The 19,613-nt window shown below is 35.4% G+C and overlaps 2 protein-coding genes and 2 long non-coding RNA genes across 4 annotated transcripts; 3 read left to right on the top strand and 1 right to left on the bottom strand.

Moving 5' to 3' along the window:
- Positions 1 to 540: 540 nt before the first annotated feature.
- On the top strand, positions 541 to 1,592 carry LOC128283764 (uncharacterized). Its single transcript, XR_008274175.1, has 3 exons — positions 541 to 921; positions 1,056 to 1,200; positions 1,368 to 1,592. It is a non-coding gene; the product is annotated as an uncharacterized LOC128283764 (long non-coding RNA).
- A 3,086-nt stretch (positions 1,593 to 4,678) lies between these two features.
- LOC128283760 (uncharacterized) lies at positions 4,679 to 6,116 on the bottom strand. Its single transcript, XR_008274169.1, has 2 exons — positions 5,771 to 6,116; positions 4,679 to 4,866 (listed from the first exon to the last, which is right to left on the bottom strand). It is a non-coding gene; the product is annotated as an uncharacterized LOC128283760 (long non-coding RNA).
- A 4,299-nt stretch (positions 6,117 to 10,415) lies between these two features.
- On the top strand, positions 10,416 to 12,821 carry LOC108471894 (putative disease resistance RPP13-like protein 1). The gene is made up of 2 exons (XM_053022291.1): positions 10,416 to 11,371; positions 12,400 to 12,821. Exon 1 carries the CDS (start codon positions 10,511 to 10,513, stop codon positions 11,369 to 11,371), a length of 861 nt encoding a protein of 286 aa, XP_052878251.1. The 5' UTR covers positions 10,416 to 10,510; the 3' UTR covers positions 12,400 to 12,821.
- Positions 12,822 to 17,608: 4,787 nt separating this feature from the next.
- LOC108471895 (putative disease resistance protein At3g14460) lies at positions 17,609 to 18,997 on the top strand. The gene is made up of 2 exons (XM_017773439.1): positions 17,609 to 17,869; positions 17,960 to 18,997. The coding sequence occupies exons 1-2, from the start codon at positions 17,609 to 17,611 to the stop codon at positions 18,995 to 18,997; spliced, it is 1,299 nt and encodes a 432-aa protein (XP_017628928.1).
- Positions 18,998 to 19,613: the final 616 nt, after the last annotated feature.

The following is a 19,613-nucleotide window of genomic DNA, read 5'->3' as shown; positions in this document are numbered from 1 at the left end:
AAATATTTGACATTTCGTAGTACTAACCAATGGTTTTTCAGAAGAACAAGTCTTTTCCGTGGTAGTTTGATCTTTCCAGGATTAATGGAGGGATACAGTAAACGTTACAACATGGCAGTAGAGAGCTCGATTTAACACATGTAAGACAACAGAGTTCCCAAAATATTATTCTGTCCAATCTCAAAGATGTCCATTTAAGTTTTCCGAATTTCTCAGACCATGAATCCATTCAAAGGCTGCATCAATTCACTTGATGAGGAATTGCTTTTTTGATCATGTGGATTGAGTGACATAAACAATCTCACTCTCTAAGTGACTGACCATGTGGCTTTATTTAACCGGCTTTTACTTAGAGGTACAAAAATACTTTATATGATTTCATTTTCTAGCCAAAAATAGCAGTGGCTCACTATATCTTGACTCTCTTGCTTTTGACTTTGAGGTATTAGTTGAATGAATCAAATGGTATATATACTGTAGCAGTTTGGAACTGGTTTCATTGAAGCTCTCTTTTAATGTTGTTTTTCAGCTTTCCGGTCCCGTAGATTGGCATATAAAGTAGGAAGTTTCGTTTTGTTTGCTGCATCATATCAAGACGCTTCACTTACGAATGCATCAGTTGGGTGCAACCATTGTGATTATGAATGGATGAATCATCACAAGTTTTCAGAGCATCCCTTATTTTTCCATGTTCAGACCACATGTATGAAACCCTTCAAAACACAGGCGAAGATTGTGATTCACTAATATTTGGCATTCGTTAGACAGATAATGGTAATTGTGATATGTTGTTCATCATTTTCACTGGCTATCTAACGCTTCCGAGCTAAATATGTCACAGTGGGTTATCAATCAATGTTTATATGAATTTCCCCTGCTTTGAAAGGCTTCAACTGTAATGTTATCAATGTTTATGATAGGGTAAGTATAGGTCATATGGAGAAATTGTTCTTCTGACATTCCTTTCCTGTGTTGGAGCATATTTTGGTGCTTGGTACATAGTTGTAGTTGAGAAGCCAAATGTGTTATTTATTTAGCCTTGTACTTTCATTCAGCTTTGGGAACCATGAAATTGGTGGCAGATAAAAGGCCAAATGGTACCACTGGGGAGGTGTACGTATCTTTGGGTGATAAACCCTTGAATGGTGGACATCCAAAGAGGGCAATACCAGGTTACGGGCACAACAACGGCACAACGTGGTAAGTTTTATTTCTAATGCTTTTAAGTGTCATCTATTTCTATCTACACAAATCATGAACCTGGCTTAGGTCTCCATTGATGATTGATAAGAGACTAGGATGTTTTAAATAAAGTATTGTTTTTGACATTTTGAGATTGTTGGTCACTTGTAATTTATTATTGCCAGGTATTTCTCAATATGTGGAATGTGTATAGTTGATGTTCATTTAGAAGATTGCTCAAAGTTTGTGGATAGTTATTGTGGCAAGGTATTTTATTTTATTATGTAAATCTATTGTAATCTCTATTTTTTTATTAGTGAATTTCGCTTTTGGTTCTGCCCGTGGATGTAGGGAATATTCTCGAACCACGTAAATTATTGTGTTCACTTTCTCTAATTTCATTTTTGTGTTTCAAATTTCTTAATTTTTTCTCAATCCAAAACACAATTTTATTAATAAAACAACCACAATCAGCTCAACTGTTTTGACCACTCTTCACTACGAATCAATTTTCTCCTCGTACAGAATTTAAAAAATGTTCTCGTTTATTTAATTTGAAACTAGACTCATTAAGGATTTCAAGCATATAAATTATATCTTCTAATTATTTTTATACAATTTTTAATGATTTTTCTAAGTCAGAATAGGAGAAAATCAGATTGCCATGTATATCATGATGATTACGCTCAAATATTAGCAGAAATCAAATACATTAAAGCAAAATACTTAGAAAACAAAGCATCAAACATTATAGCCATCCAAAATACTAACCTAACACACTTTAACCCAATTTTTTGCTAACAAGTTTGCAACATAGTTGTTTCCAACGTAGTGAATACCACACTAGTTGATGCACTGCTTTTCTACTAGAATTGATACTTATTGGTATCAGTCTATTTTGATGTACCCTTTTGAATTTATTGATATTTTTAAAATATTTAATATATCTAAATAAAAAATACAAATATCAAGTAAATGATACTAAATAAATTTCAAAATATAAAATATTTATTGATTATATAGAATACTGATTAATGAACTCCACAAATAAAAATTAATCATTCAATAAATTCAATATTAGCAAAAAAAAAAAAGAAGCGAAGAAAGAGATTTTTCAATAAAAGAAGCTGAGTGAATTTTTCTTTGATAATGGGATGAGTGATTTTTTTATTATATTTTAAATATTAGAGTATGCTCCAAAAAAAAAATGTTAAACTTTATGCTAAAAAAAAATGTTAAACTTTACTTTCTAGTATAATCTTTTTTTTATTGGTTAATACATTCCAATTAAGTCTTTAGCCTAACGGAAAATAGTTAAAAGATTTATATTCCAATTCATATACCAGTCGGTGCACCATGTTTCAATTAGTGCAATTAGAATTGACTGAAATAAGCTGGTGCAAACAGTACAGACTAAAATTTTCACCGGTATAAAAAAAAGGTGTTGCTTTGCACTATAACACTGAAACAGTGACACCGAGTGGTGCAACTGAAACCATGATTGTTTCCCATTCAAAAAAGCTCAACTCTTTGTAAAATGAATTCCATATAATCCAAAGCCATTAAAGAAATATCTGTAAAATGTTAAAATATGAGAATGGATTGACGGAAACTCTAGCAAAGGCAGGCATGTCAAGGAAAATTTTTTTTAATGCTCCTTGGTGATTTGCTGCTGAAGCAGAGTGGATGATGCTGGGATGATCTGCTGTTTTATGCAGCAGAGCACAACGGGGAAGTCTGTTGTTGAAGTTGTTTTTCTCTGCTAAGTAGTATTTGCTAGGCTGTTTTTTTTTTTAAACTGTGATTGAACTTGTTTAGATTCTTCTCAACAATCCTTTTTGTATTTCACTCTTTGAAAAAAAAATTATCTTTCAATTATCAAATCTAGTCATAATCATGATGCTAAGAAAATTTCCAAGAGTAAGAAAATCTAGTCATAATCATTTGTTATTATTTGGTATGGATGCTATAGACTTTAGAGATATAGGAGGATGGTAGGAACAAAAAGGGAAAATAAAAAAGACAAAGATAGAAATTGGATTAAAATGAAAGATAGTAGAGAGGATTTACATGTTTTCTTGGCTTAGGGAAGGAGTTTAATAAATTGAAAGTAGAAATTTAAATATATTTTTTTAGGACAAAACCCAAACAACAAACGTAATTAGCACGACTTGAATCTAAGCTATATCTGAAACGGTAAACACCTAGATCATCACATGGAGTTCGAATTTATATATATCTTTAAATAAAATAAGAGGAGTTCAAAATTATTCAAATTAATATTTGAAAGGAATTAAATATTTCAATTTAAATTAATTATTAATTAGATTTGGTTAGTAAAATAATTAAAATTGACGTTTTCTTATTCAAATGGGATAAATATCAAAACTATGCATGAACTATGATTTAATGTGCAATTGTATATATGAATTTTGATTTTGTGCATATTTACTATTTTACCCTTTTGTTACTAGTATAAATAGAGGGATATTTTTCTCATTTTGACACAAAACACAAAACACAAAAATAAAAAAAAAATTCATTTCTTCTCCTCGCCTCTCTTGCAACTCCCTTCTAACTCCAAACTTTAAGCGGGACCAATTGTGACCCCTCCAAACTTTCTTAGGAATTGATCTTAGTGTAATTTCCCTGAGAAGAGCAATTCCAATTGAACCTTCCTTATTCGGGTGTACGAATATTGAAGCATCGTGTTAACCTTGATGGACGACATCTGCAACACGATTACACCGATCAGCACAAATTCGTTTATAAGAAAGTGGTTCTTCCATGGCACAATAAATTTTGATTTGTTAATTCTTGATTTATTTTCTAGTCAGTGCTAATAAGTTCGTTTTGAAATAGCATATTACCAACGAACACTAATTTAATAAATCTTATAAATGAAGACAAAACAAGCTATCATGAATGAAATTTAGCTAAGATAATATTATACCTTTCAATTGGGCAAGTCAAGTTGATTTTGAAGTGGGTCAATCTAGATTGGATTTATTCGAGTTTTAAAATTTCAAGTCACTTCAATTTAGGACCATTATGGTTCGGGTCAATTTTGGGTTTAAGTTGTTTCATGTTTGAACAATTTTGGGCTTATGGCCATTTGAGTTTGCCATTCAAAATTTTTAAATAGGGTCATCTCAAATTAATGTCATATTGGGTTTGAATCATTTTGAGCACTAATTATTTTTGAATTTGGACAAAATTAACATATTAGATAACATGTATAAGTAGCATGCATGATTAAAATAATAGAATCTAAGCTCTAAAACCAAAAAAGCCTCTAATATAAAACTAATTGCTTTGGTATAAAGACTCAACTTGAACATAATATCATTGAGATCGCAACTAAATCATAAGCCCTTACTGCAGATTCTTCATCATCATATCCACCTGTTACACCAAATAAAGTTTCAAAAAGAAAATCATATGCTCTTTAGCAGTAATAGCTGAGTGAATTAACAACAAAGCGTTCCAGACCAAATAATCAATCTTTGCACTTAATCTGTATTTTTGAATTAGCAATCCCTTCATTTTACTAAAACGTAGCTATTCTTTGCAAGTTTATTTAAGTACATGTCAGATGAATAATGTATCAAAAAGTACAACGCAGATATATCAACAGGGCAATTTGATGCACAATTCCCTTCATAAATACATATGAGGATTCACCTACAATCAATTGAATCACAAAAATAAGCAGAAGTTAATGCACAATAAAAGTGCAAATTTTTGTGTGAGCATGAAGAATACAATCGTAACAAACATATAGGTCCCAACTATGACTGCACATATTTTCCAGTCCTAGGTTCTTAAATAAACTATAAGTTTCTCCATAGTACATCGAAGGTCAAACTTGTCACATTGCTGCTCATTTATTTTTATTTTTTATCATTGAGTACAAAATCTTTTTTATAAATTAGGCTTGTTTTTAAAAGGTAATTTATGTAATTTTAGCTCTTACTATTATTGAGGGGTTTCTACTTTAGGTTCACAAAGTGTGCTTCTATTAGGCTATATTCTAACTTAAAATGAAGACCACCAATTCTGAATTAAATAATTCTCAAATTGGTTTCCCTTGCCTTTTTAACTATGCTTCCTCCTAAGGGGGTTTTAACTCAATTTTACAGTCCATTACTTCTGAGTCATGTGATTACAGTAACTTGGATTTACTTCAAGTTGAAGGAGAAGTTGTATGGGAAAAGATTGTTGCTTGCTTTAGATGACATTTGGAACGAGAATTATAATGATTGGACCATCTTACGGTCTCCGTTTGGAGCAGGGACCACTATCATTGTACCCACTCGTCTTCAAATTGTTTCATCTCTTGTGGATCCCCTCAAAGCTTTCCGTTGGGATAAATTATCAGATGATGATTGTTTATCCATATTTACACAGCATGCATTAAAAGCAAGAAATTTCGATGGACATATCCAGTTTAAAGAAATTGGAGAGAAAATTGTTAGAAGGTGCAAGGGTTTACCTTTAGCTGCAAAAGCCATTGGAAGCTTGCTACGCACAATTAAATATCATGGAGAATGGGAAAGAATATATGAGAGTGAGATATGGAACTTACCAGAAGAGCAGTGTGGCATAATTCCAGCTTTGCGATTAAGCTACCATCATCTTCCATCATACTTGAAACGATGTTTTGCATATTGCTCCATACTTCCTAAAGATTATGAATTTAAGGAAGAAGAAATCACCTTGTTATGGAGAGCAGGTGGTCTCTTGCAACAAAATGCTATGCCTCAAATTAAAGATCTTGGAAATCAATATTTTCAAGATCTAGTGTCTAGGTCATTTTTTCAGACATCTAGTAAAGATAAGTCCCGATTCGTGATGCATGATCTTATCAATGATTTAGCTCAAATAGTTGCATGAAAGATATGCTCCAAATTGGAGAGTGATAAGAAATGTAAGTTCTCAATTCGCACCCGACTATATTGCTGAAAGATATGACATAGTGAAGAAGCTTGAAGAGTTTGATCAAGTTAATTCTTTACGAACTTTTTTACCTTTAAACAAGATAAAAAGAAAATAAAAATTTGCAGCTATCATCAAATTGCTTTAAATATTCCTTTCTCATATTACACCTAATGTCTTCTTCAATCCAAAACAGATCCCAAACGTGCTATATTTTACAATCAACCCTCAATCTTTCATTGTTTTACATATTTTACATTTATTTTCTTTTGAAAAATACTAAATAATGAAAAATGTGCCTTTTAAAGGTTAAATTATGTTCCAAATCCTTGGGAGTTTTTTTTTTGTGATAAAAAAAAAAGCAATGTCACATCATATTAAAAAGTCAAAAGTGTCCCTCACTTTGTCCTGTTGAAAAATATCAGAGACTTCATTAGGAATAATATCAAAGATTTGTAAGCTTGATTTCCACATAAAACTCAACTTTGCCGAGCGATTTGCAATTATATTATCTTCTATAAGTATATGTTTCAACCACCATTGTCCTTTAACTTTTAAAAGTCGTTGTACCCTTTTAAGCACTGTAATACCTGAATCTTTCAACCACCATCAGTCAAGGCTTTGATCATTTCTGTATTACCAAATTGAATTGTGATCCGTTTGTATGCTCTCCTAAGTAAGATGAGTATCTCATCGAGAATACCCAAGTGTCAATTAAATCCCAAAACCACAAAATTACAAATCCCACATTTTTACATTCAATGCTTAATTTAGTTTTTATTATTAAAATATGATTATTGTTTTAAAATGCACATGAAATAATTTAAAACTAAAATGAAATAGTGTTTTTTTTTTTTTGAAAGCCATTCACATTCGAATTTAGTTTTTAGGTTCACAATATATAGAGAGTATTGGGGTGGAACCTAGACTCCAAAAGGACCTTCACTATTAAGCTAGCTTATACTTTTTTGCAGGACAAGAGTGATTTGCAGAGGTTTTGGTGGAAGGAGTTGTGGTTCTTTGTGTTGAAAAATCGGGTTTCTAAAAGGCAATGGAAAATAAGTGGAAAAAGCAGAGTTTAATTTATTTTTTTAAAACAAGAATTTACTTGTGTTATTTAAAGTAATAAACTAACGTGGAAATACACTGTCAACATTCTGCTACCATTTTAATGGTGGATTAATCAATTTGATCTATTTTTTTTAGTGACCAAATTAATAAAAAAAAATTGAGGTGACTAAAATAAGAACAACCCCTATTGAGAGTGATAGTAACAACCCAAAAATTTGAACTTTTGCTTGTTAAATTAGGTCATAAGTAAGTATCTATTTTAGTGGTTTAGGGCCTTAATTAATTGTGTGTTGAAATTATGGGTTCCTATTATTGGAAAATTTTGTTAATTTTTTACTCAACTATCTTTAAACTTTGGTCTTGTGTTTGAGTCCCTGCATAGATAGTAAGAAAATATTTTATTGCTACTTTGTAAAATTAGTTTTATTTTAAATTAATTAAATTTCTTTTGTTTCTAAAATTTCCTTTTCACATTTCTTTCTTTTTTCCTTCCCTACCTTTTCTTTCCTTTTTCTTCTTTGGTGTTTTTTTTTCTCCTCCTCCTGTTGGTTTTGTTGCTGATTTGTTGAGGGAATTGTGTTGTTTCTTGTTCAATTGAAGGGTTAACAACATAAGTTTTGCTGTGAATTTCTGATAATGTTCGCTCTCGCTCGTTAATTGTCAAAATTGCAATTTTCTACTTGTTTCATTCAAATTCTCTTTTTCAGTGTTCAATTGGATCTCTTTCATAGGTGAAGGGGTTGCAAATCAACATCCCCCAGTGGTTTAAGTACTTGTGTTACTGTTTATGTGCAAGGGTAAGCGCTTAAGATCGATTTGAGGTTTTAGGTTGAAACCTTTCAACGTAACTTTGGTATGTTAATTTAGTGAATTGGTTATGGAAAAGTCCTTTGACTAGCAATCTGAATGTCGCTTTTAGGTTTTGGATTCTTTGTGATTGCTTTCACGTCAAAAATCAAACCAATTGTGTAATGAAAACCCGAGAAATTAGCAAACAAGGAAAGTCAATTTTTGGCGATGTCGGTGCTACACAGTCATGGGCCTGGCTGTGTGTGGCACTATGTTGACCCACACAACCATGTGCGCAGGCCATGTGAGGCACTGACTTGGGTCACACGGGTGTGTGTCGTAGTCCTGTGCTTCAGTCGTGTAAGGGACTGACTTGAGTCACATGTCGTGTGCCAGGCCATGTGAGACACTGACTTGAGCCATACAGTTGTGTGTCAAGTTGTGTGAGGTACTAATTTGAGCTATACAGATGTGTGCCGTGTGAAGCTACACAGGTGTACAGGCCAAAATTCTTAAAATTTCCTTAGAGCTGTAAACGTCATTTAGATAGAACTTAGGCCTTCTTCAGGGTCTGTATGATTTGGATTAAGCTATAAAACTTGAGATTTGATGATCTGTTAATGTATAATTTATTTTCTGTACATAAGTCTGATATGATATATGCCAAGTAAGTATGATCCGTATTATTCGAATATGATCTGAATCTGTATCATAGCATACGCATTTCTAATATCTATTAGTTTTGTATATGCATTGGGATAAGATTTGTGTTAAAGGAGGAAGTGTGGCCAGTTTAATTATCTGTCGATTTTGGTGGCTAAGCCATATGCATATCTGATTCTGGCGATTTATCGCACTATAATCTAGCAATTAGTCTGCAAATATTCTAAATGTGACATACAATTACTATGCAGTGTGTAGGGATGGATGAGTATTTGATACCCTAAATGGTGTGCAAGGATGATCAGATATGGTGTGTAGCAGATGGGGTAAAATTTTGAATTTGTTTCTGATATGTTTTGCATTTGTATTTGATATGATTTGCATCTGTATCTAATGTTCTGTTTCTATTTTTGTATCTGGTTCTGAAATCTATTTGAATAGAAAGAAAACCGAAAGCATGTCTAATATCAACTCAACTTAATTGATTACATAGGTTACACACTGAGCTCGTAAGCTCATTTTGTCTGTCTATTGATTTTTCAGGTAACTTTAAAACCTAGGCGGGACGGTGCAACAGGAGCTCGGTCAATCATATTCTCGTAAATATACGTTTTTATTCAGAATTTTACTATGCCAGATTATTGGGATTACTTTCTTTTAAGTTTGGGTTGTTATTTTCTATTTAAATTGGTTTAAATGTTTCTAGCAAGTTTTGAAGTCAATTACAAATGTTAAATTTTTCAAAAATTGTTTATTGTAACTCTCCAGATTTAATCATAACGTCTAGGCTGGGTCTGGAGTATTATATTGATTAATGGGGATAGTTTACCCTTTTTATAACCTTCCCATTTTAACGAATTCCAACAATTAATTAAGCTTTAATTCAGGGGCAAAGCCAGAAAAGTCTTTTAATTAGGGGCCGAAATTAAATTATAATTTTTACGATAGTAAAAATGTAATTCCACATTGGAACAGCCTATATTTTTTTTATAAATTTTAAAGGATTAAACCGATTTTTTTATCATTTTTGGGGGGTCAAAATGTAATTTTACATTGACTAATTTAAAATTTTAAAATTTTTAAAGGGCCTAAATAGAAATTTTTTTATTTTAGGGAGGGGTAGGGCCCTTGCCAGCCCCTCCTAAATACACATTTGCTTTAATTCGATACCATTGCTATTATGACAATCAAAAGAATGTGTTTAAGCGCATTTAAATGCGTCTTTTTTTTAATAACCGGGGGATGGGAATAGAGTTATTTGGAGTCGAATCTAAGCTATCATACCTACAACATAATACTCTTACAATTAGGCTAAAAAGTTGACGACGTGCATATTTTCTTTCAATTTAAGGGTTGAGAGTTTATGGGTATTAGTAAAATTATATAAAAATGAATTCCAATAATATTTTATTTACAAAAACTAAATTAAAATATTTTATAAGATACAAATAAACCTAATCTAATTTTCTAATGTTTAAGTAGTTACTGTCAATATTCAAGACTTGTATGGCAATACTAAATTGAACCAAAACTGCAATACAATAACTTGGCCAATATTTAATTTATCAGAATTGGTTGACTTCCACCTAATTGCCTGAATTATTAGATGCTAATAAAATAAACTATGAAATCTTTAATGATTTTTCTTTCATTTGACAGCACAAAGCTGAATGATCAAAGATAAGATGCAAAATTTGTGATTAAAAAAATTGTTTAAAATCCCACAAACAAGGCGGTTATATTGCTGCTATTACTCATTTACATATAAGGACATTGGATGCCATTGCCATGGAGCTCACCCATTTTCTATTTTATTTATCTGAATTCCTTGACTTCCACCTCATTGCCTCCTTGTCTGAATTATTAGATGTTGACAAAAATTATTGAGCTGACTTTTTCAACTTCACCAATTATACAGAATCCATTTCCTTTCTTTCTTCTTTCTTCCCTGAATTTCCATTTTTGGCTTCTTCAATCCTCTCTTCACATTCTTTATCATTATTTCATCATGCCTGTCATTGAAGAGGCTGCTCTGTCAGTGTTTTTGGAGCTGTTGGGGGCCAAGTTGCTCAACTCTGCACTCAACTTTGCTGCTGATCATAAGCAACTCCACCAGCAGCTCAAGCAGTGGCAGTCCATATTGCCCGATATCCAAGCAGTGCTAAAAGATGCTGAGGAGAAGCAGATCAAGAACGAGGGTGTGAAGAAATGGTTGGACGACCTCCAGGACTTGGCTTACGATGTGGATGACATCTTGGACGAGTTCGCTTATGAAGAGTTACGTCTCAAGCTCCAAAATACTCAAGCTCAAGCCAGCACTTGCAAGGTACGGACACTCATTCCTACCTGCTTTACTGGTACTAGTTTCACTCTCATTTCTTTTGGGTTTAAGAATTCCATGATTCCCAAGGTCAAAGATATCACTGTTAGACTAAATAATTTGACTACTCGGAGAAGTAATTTGGGGTTGAGTGAGATCTTGTCTCAAGCTCCACCCTCCAAGGGAAATCAGCCCAGGCTGCAACCAACTTCCGTAATGGATGAAGCTGTGGAGTATGTCGGTAGACACAAGGAGAAGACAGAAATGATTGAGTTGCTCAAAGGTGATAACTCCAATGGAGTTTCAGTCCTTTCCATCGTCGGCATGGGAGGGATGGGTAAAACAACTCTTGCTCAGCTTGTTTACAATGATGCCACCATCAACACGTCTTTTGACCACAAGGCCTAGGTATGCGTTTCTGATAATTTTGATGTAGTTAATATAACCAGGACAATTTTAAAATCCATCGATCCTGACTCTCGTGATGAGAATGACTTGAATTTACTTCAAGTTAAGTTGAAAGAGAGGTTGTTTGGGAAAAGATTCTTTCTTGTTTTAGATGACATTTGGAATGAGAATTATAATGATTGGACCATCTTACGGTCTCCGTTTGGACCTGGGACCTATATCATTGTAACCACTCGTCTTCAAATTGTTTCATCTATTGTGGATCCGCACAAAGCTTTTCATTTGGATACATTATCAGATGATGATTGTTCATCCATATTTACACAGCATGCATTAAAAGTAAAAAATTTCGATGGACATCTCCAGTTTAAAGAAATTGGAGAGAAAATTGTTAGAAGGTGCAATGGCTTACCTTTGGCTGCAAAAGCCATTGGAAGCTTCCTACGCACAGTTCAATATAATGGAGAATGGGAAAGAATATATGAGAACGAGATATGGGACTTACCGGAAGAACAGTGTGGCATAATTCCAGCTTTGTGATTAAGCTACTATCACCTTCCTTCTCATTTGAAACGATGCTTTCCATATTGCTCCATACTTCCTAAAGATTATGAATTTAAGGAAGAAGAAATGATCTTGTTATGGAGAGCAGAAGGGCTCTTGCAACAAAAAGCTATACCTCAAATTAAAGATCTTGGTAATCAATATTTTCAAGATCTAGTGTCGAGGTCATTTTTTCAGATATCCAGTAAAGATAAGTCCTGATTCGTAATGCATGATCTTATCAATGATTTAGCTCAAGTAGTTGCAGGAGAAATATGCTCTAAATTGGAGCGCGATAAGCAACACAAGTTCTCAAATCGCACTCGACATTCTTCATATATTGTCAGCGAATATGACAATATGAAGAAGTTTGAAACATTTAATCAAGTGAAACCATTACTTACTTTTCTACCATTACTGTTTTCTCGTGATCATTCTTGGACGCCTTATTTAATTGAAGTTGTTTTGATTGATTTGTTGGCAAGACTTGGCTACTCAAAGGTGCTTTCTTTGAGTGGGTATTCGATCACTGAGTTGCCTTGTTAGAATGTGGCCCTCCATGCAGCTCAAGCACCAGTCATTCGATCATGCAGAGCAGGCCAAGACCAGAAGCTGTCAAGCCAAGTGCTGCAATCTATTTTTGTTCATTTTGTTATTTTAGTCAATGTAACTCTTTTTGGTTCATATTGAACTATATTAGGTAGAAGATTGATGTATTTCTAATATGAATGAGCTGTTAATCAGCTTTTCTTTTATGTACAAGTTTAGTTTTGTAAGTTCTAATGTCTTAGTGGTAGTTGGTGTAGATTAGTTGACCACATAGTGATTTTGACAAGCAAAAAGCTTGATTTATGTATTGGCAATATGCCATTGTTCAAGTTAATGAAAATTATCAGATTTCATTCAATCTTTATGCTCCTTCTTTCTTTGCTTTAGTTCTGTTCTTATTTTCCTTTCAATTTCTGCTCTTGTTTCTTCCATAAGCCACGATGCTTGCTTCACAAGCTTCCTTGTTCTTTTGCATGCTGTTTTGCTTCAAGATCCAACAATTGGTATCAGAGCTTTCATCTTAGAGGACCTGTTGTTGAAAATTAAATGGCTTCATCAGGTTTTTCTCCTGCAGCACCACCAGTTTTTAATGGTGAGGGGTTCCACATATGGGTTGTCAAGATGAGGACTTACCTGCAGGCCTTTGATCTGTGGGAAGTTGTCAACACTGGTGTCGAGCCAACTCCACTTTGAGCCAATCCAACAGTGGCTCAAATCAGACAACATGCAGATGAGAGGACCAAAAGGCACAAGGCTATGTCATGCATTCAGAACTGTGTTTCTGATGTCATCTTCACCAGAATCATGGCTTGTGAGACTCCCAAGCAGGCTTGGGACAAGCTCAATGAGGAGTTCCAAGGCACTGAAAGAACTAGGCAGCAGCAGTTACTAAACTTGAGAAGAGATTTTGAAAATCTTAAAATGAAGGAAGAAGAGACAGTGAAGCAGTACTCAGACAGGATAATGGCTGAGGTCAACAACATAAGATTGCTAGGAGAACAGCTCAGTGAGGCAAGAATTGTGGAGAAGGTTCTCTCAACATTGCCTAAAAGATATGAGGCAAATATCTCATCCTTGGAGGATTCGAGAGACCTAGCAACCATCTCCCTAACTGAGCTCATTAATGCCCTCTATGCTCAGGAACAAAGGAGAGCCAGTAGAATGGAGGAGCACCAGGAAGGAGCTTTTCAAGCCAAAGCTAAAACAACCTCAAGCACCACTGTCTGTAAGGGCAAGAAGAACTGGAAAAACAGGCCTAAGCCTGATGCTGCAAGAGAAGGAGATCGACTCTGCAGATTTTGTAAAAGACCTGGCCATCCAGAGGCCAGATGCTGGTTCAGGCCAGATGCTGTGTGTCAACACTGCAAGAAGAAGGGCCATGTTGAGAGGGTCTGCAAAGAAAAGGGTAGACCTGGCCAAAACCAACCACAACATAAGGGTGAAGAAGCTCGAGTAGCTGAAGATACTAGTGACTATGAAGAGTAGGTCTTTGCTGTGTCATGTCTAACTGGTCACAACAAAGGCTCAAAAAGGTGGTTGCTAGATAGTGGCTGTACCAATCACATGTCACCAGATGCATCAATTTTCAAAACCTTGGACAAAAGTTGCAAAACCAGGGTGAAAATTGGAAATGGTCAGTTCATCAATGCTAAAGGCAAGGAAGATGTGCTAATATGCACAACCACAGGTGAGAAAATCATTAAAAATGTCCTGTTGGTACCTGAGATTGACAGGAATCTTCTTAGTATCTCTCAACTGCTAGAGAAAGGGTACTCAATTATGTTCAAAGGCCAAGAGTGCAAAATCACTGATCCAAATGGATCAAGCTTCATGACAGTCACCATGAGTGAAAAATGATTTGAAGTCAACTGGTCAGGTGACTCACACTCAGCCCATGTTGCTTCAACAGAAGACACCAAGCTTTGGCATCAAAACCTTGGTCATGCCAACTTCAAGTCTATGGCTCGGATGGTCAGTAAGGAAATGGTTGAAAACTTCACCAAAACAGTTCATATTGAAGATGTATGTGAAGTTTGTCAGATGGGAAAGCAAGCTAGGCTTCCATTTCCTGAAAATACCACCTGGAGAGCATCAAGTAAGCTGGAATTAGTGCACAGTGATGTTTGTGGCCCCATGAGGACTGAATCACTTAGTGGCAATAGGTACTTTATTCTCTTTATTGATGACTATACCAGATACTGCTGGGTTTATTTTTTGAAGCATAAGTCTGAGGTTGCTCAAGTGTTTATAAAGTTCAAAGCTGCAGTGGAAACAGAAACAGGCTGCAAGATAAAGACCATTAGGTCAGATAATGGGACTGAGTACACTTCAGCCCAGTTCCAAGCCCTCTGCAATGATGCTGGCATCAAACACCAGCTAACAAATGTTTATACACCTCAACAGAATGGGGCAGTGAAAGAAAAAATAGAAGCCTATTGGATATGGCCAGATGTCTCTTGTTTGAGAAGAAATTGCCTAAAAATTTGTGGGCTGAAGCAGTTAACACTGCAGTCTACTTACAAAACAGGCTTCCAACCAAAACCTTAGAACAAAAGACTCCATTCGAAGGCTGGTTTGGATTCAAACCTTCAGTACAGCATCTAAGGGTGTTTGGTTGCTTATGCTATGCTCACATACCAGCTGTAAAGAGAGACAAGCTGCCAAAAAGAGCCAAACCTGGTATTCTGATAGACTATAGCTCTGTAAAAAAGGGTTATAGGATCTTGGATCCCTCAGCCAACAAAGTTCAAGTAAGCAGGGATGTAGTGTTTGATGAGAAGGCATATTGGAATTGGGAAAGAAATCAACCTGAAGCCACCTCTGAAGAACTCATGACTGATCAGTTTGATTCTGAGCAAAATGAGCCTGACATGGATGTTGATGATGAACCAGTCAGGGGTACAAGAACATTGGCTGATGTTTATGAGAGGGCACATGTTTCACAAGAAGAACCAGGCTGCTTTGAAAATGCTGAAGCACATGAAGGTTGGAGACAGGCAATGTCTGATGAAATAGCCATGATAGAGAAGAACCAGACATGGGAACTAGTTCCTAGGCCAGACAAGAGGAAGGTTGTTGGAGTAAAATGGGTCTATCGAGCCAAGCAGAATGCAGATGGGAGCCTAAACAAGCTCAAAGCCAGGCTACTTGTGAAAAGCTTTAGCCAAAAGTATGGACTGGACTACATGGAGACATTTGCACCAGTGGCCAGGCTAGACACCATCAGGCTGCTAGTTGCTATAGCAGCTCAGATGGGGTGGAAAATCCATCAGCTCGATGTAAAATCAGCTTTTCTCAATGGCTACCTAGAAGAGGAGATATATGTGGAGCAACCTGAAGGTTTTAAAGTTCCACAAAAGGAAGACATGTTCTACAGGCTAAAAAAGGCCTTGTATGGCTTGAAACAAGCTCCTAGGGCCTGGTACAGCAGGATTGATGGCTATTTGACTGGTTTGGGATTTGAAAGAAGTCTCAGTGAGCCTACTTTGTATGTTAAGAAGGAAAGTGGTAAAACACAGCTCGTTGTGTCTGTATATGTTGATGACTTATTGGTTACAGGAGGAGATCAAGCCATGCTTGCTGATTTCAAAACCAAAATACATCAAATGTTTGAGATGTCTGATCTTGGAAGGATGACCTATTTTTTAGTCCTGGAAGTGACACAATCACAAGCCGGATTCTTTCTAAGTCAAAGAACTTTTACCATGAAGATACTAAATAAGTTCTCAATGTAAAATTGCAAAGCAACAAGCACTCCAGTTTCTGTTGGAGAAAGATTAACAAGTCAAAGCAACTCAGAAAAGGTTTGTGAGACAACCTATAGAAGCATGGTTGGATGCTTACTGTATTTAACAGCCACAAGACCTGACATAATGTTTGCAGTGAGTCTATTATCAAGATTTATGCACTGTTGCAATGAGGACCATTTTCGAGCAGCAAAAAAAGTCCTCAGGTACATCAAAGGTACCTTGAGCTATGGCATGCATTACAGTAAGGCAAAAGATCTAAGACTCATTGGTTATACTGATAGTGACTGGGCTGGATCAAAAGATGACTTGAAGAGTACTTCAGGGTATGCCTTTACCCTTGGTTCAGCTATGTTTTGCTGGAGTTCCAAGAAGCAATCAATTGTTGCTCGATCAACAATGAAGGTTGAGTATGTGGTCTTCTTTGGAGCGATAAACCAAGCCATCTGGCTTAGAAAAATCCTTGGTGATTTAAACCTATATCAAAAGGAAGCAACAGAGATTTATTGTGATAACATGTCTGCTGTTGCAATTGCAAAGAATCCTGTCTTCCATGGTAGAACCAAGCACTTCAACATTAAATTGCATGTAGTAAGGGAGATGGAACAAGCTAGAGAAATAGAGCTGGTTCATTGCAATTCAGAAGACCAAGTTGCTGACATTTTCACAAAGGGCCTAAGTACTTCAAGGTTTATCAAGTTAAGGAAAGAACTTGGAGTTAGCAGCATGGAGACCAAAGAGGAGTGTTAGAATGTGGCCCTCCATGCAGCTCAAGCACCAATCATCCGATCATGCAGAAAGCGTGCCAAGACCGTGTCAAGCCAAGTCTTTAATCTGCTTTTGTTCATTTTGTTATTTTAGTCAATGTAACTCTTTTGGTTCATATTGAACTATATTAGGTAGAAGATTGATGTATTTCTAATATGAATGAGTCATTAATCGCTTTTTCTTTTATGTACAAGTTTAGTTTTGTAAGTTCCAATGTCTTAGTGGTAGTTGGTGTAGATTAGTTGACCATATATTGATTTTGACAAGCAAAAAGCTTGATTTATGTATTAGCAATATGCCATTGTTCAAGTTAATAAAAATTATCAGATTTCATTCAATCTTTATGCTCCTTCTTTCTTTGCTTTAGTTCTATTATTGTTTTCCTTTCAAATTCTACTCTTGTTTCTTCCACAAGCCACTAGGCTTGCTTCACAAGCTTCCTTGTTCTTTTGCATGCTGTTTTGCTTCAAGATCTAACATGCCTGATGTTTTTGAAAATTTAAAACATCTTCGCTATTTAAATTTTTCTAACACTGGTATCAAATACCTACCTGATTCTTTGTGCACTCTTTACCATTTGGAAACTTTATTATTAAGAGGGTGTTGGATGCTTCAAAGGTTACCTTCAAAGATGGGAAATCTTGTCAACTTGCATTATCTTGATATTAGAGATGCAAACTCAATAAAAAGGATGCCTCTTGGAATCGATAAGCTAACCAATCTTCAAAGATTATCTGAATTCGTCATAAGGGAAGGTGATGGACAGCATATTAGAGACTTAAAATATTTGTCAAACCTCAAAGGCGATTTCAATATTTTTGGGTTAGAGAATGTTAACGGTGAAGATGCAGCGGAAGCCAAGTTAAATGAAAAGCAGAGGATTGATCGATTGGTATTGCATTGGAGTGAAAAGTTTGAAAAGTCTTCAAGGAATAAAGAAGTTGAGTAATGGGTGTTGGACTCTCTTCATCCTCCAAAAAAGCTTGAGCAACTCGTCATTCAGAATTATGGTGGTGCAAAATTCTCTACTTGGATTGCAGATTCTTCCTTAAAAAATATGTTGTCATTGAAGCTTCGCAACTGTAAAAATTACAAATCTCTACCATCGATTGGAAGGCTGTTGTTGTTAAAAGATCTTTCAATTAGTGGTTTGGATCAAGTGCATAAGATTGGTGCTGAGTTATTTGGAGAAAATCAATCAAATGCTTTTGCATCATTAGAGTCTCTGTGTTTTGACAATATGCTGAATTGGGAGGAGTGGGACCTATGTGAAGATGATGAGCAAGTATCGAAATTTCCTAGCCTTAGTAAGCTTTCAATTAAAAGCTGTCCTCTATTGTGGGGAAGGTTGCCAACCATCCTTCAATCCTTGCAGAAACTTGAAATCTCTGAGTGTAGAAGGTTGGTAGTTTCAATTTTAGGTTTTCCCTTGCTGAGTGAAATAAGCGTTGAAGGGTGTCAAAAATTGGTGGATGAAGGTTCTTTGTCTGTACAGAAGGTTACCTCTTTGAAGCATGTGTCTCTTTCAAATATTTCAAAGTTTAATATTTCAGCAGAGAGGATAATGTTGAGATTTGCAAACTCTGAAAAATTTGATATCTATGATTGGGAGGAGTTGGGATCTTTATCGCAAATTGGGTTAAGATTAGTAGGGCACCGATTCATTGAGATTGTCAAATGTCCCCAATTGATCTCTTTGGAAAAAGAGAAGGAGAGACTACAACTTGACAATATTCCAGGTGTTGAATCTCTGTTAATAGTGAATTGTGAAAATTTTGGAGTCCTTCCCAAGTGCATCAACAACTTCACCTCCCTTCGAGAATTAAAGGTGTCTTATTGTTCGGCTGACACATCCTTTCTAGAAGAGGGTTTCCCTACCAACCTCACAACACTTGCAATCTCAAACGTACCCAAAATTTTTACATCACTTGTTGAATGGGGATTTAACAGACTCACCTCTCTTCAACAACTGGATATCAGCAGTGAAGGATGCTCAAATGTGGTGTCATTTCCAGAATAAGGGATAGGAAGAATGCTGCCTCCTTCTCTCACATCTATCTCCATTAAAAGTTTTAAGAATTTGGAATTCATGTGCTCCAAAGGCTTTCAACCCCTCGCCTCTCTTCAAAACTTGTCCATCAGTGAGTGTCCTAAGCTCACATCTCTTCCGGAAAAGGATATGCTTCTCTCGCTTGCGCAGTTACATATTTCCTATTGCCCGTTGCTAAGGGAAGGGTGCAGTAGGGGTAAAGGACGAGAGTGGTCCAACGTTTCCCACATACCTTTAGTGGAAATTAATAATAAAAAAGTCATCCCTGAGGGAATTAGATTTAAATTTAAGCAGCAAAATCTGGCATCGACTTCTCCACACTCAAACCACGAGTGTGAAACGCATTTTAAACATTTATCAATTTCATTGCTTTTTTTTTTATATATCTGATTGTCTTCATGAACAACATGATAATTGAAATCAGTTATATATTTTGTATTCAATTTTTTCAGGCACTGAAGGCTAAATTGGCGAAAAATAGTGGAGACCTTCAACTGATCTGCTTCAGCTTAGTTGATGTAGTAAAGCGGTTAGTCAATTCTCTGCAACATTTATTCAGCAAATTGAATGTTCTGTTTTCATCTGC

The sequence above is a fragment of the Gossypium arboreum genome, chromosome 11, assembly GCF_025698485.1.
Source record: "Gossypium arboreum isolate Shixiya-1 chromosome 11, ASM2569848v2, whole genome shotgun sequence".
Taxonomy (NCBI): domain Eukaryota; kingdom Viridiplantae; phylum Streptophyta; class Magnoliopsida; order Malvales; family Malvaceae; genus Gossypium; species Gossypium arboreum.
The sequence above is the reverse complement of the archived record's forward strand: the minus strand, read 5'-3'. Positions and strand labels throughout refer to the sequence as shown.

Coding starts and splice junctions, on each gene's coding strand:
- LOC108471895 (XM_017773439.1), top strand. CDS start 17,609: ATGGGAAATCTTGTCAACTTGCATTATCTTGATATTAGAGATGCAAAC. Junction 17,870..17,959: donor AGCAGAGGATTGATCGATTG/GTATTGCATTGG, acceptor CCTCCAAAAAAG/CTTGAGCAACTCGTCATTCA.
- LOC108471894 (XM_053022291.1), top strand. CDS start 10,511: ATGTTGACAAAAATTATTGAGCTGACTTTTTCAACTTCACCAATTATA.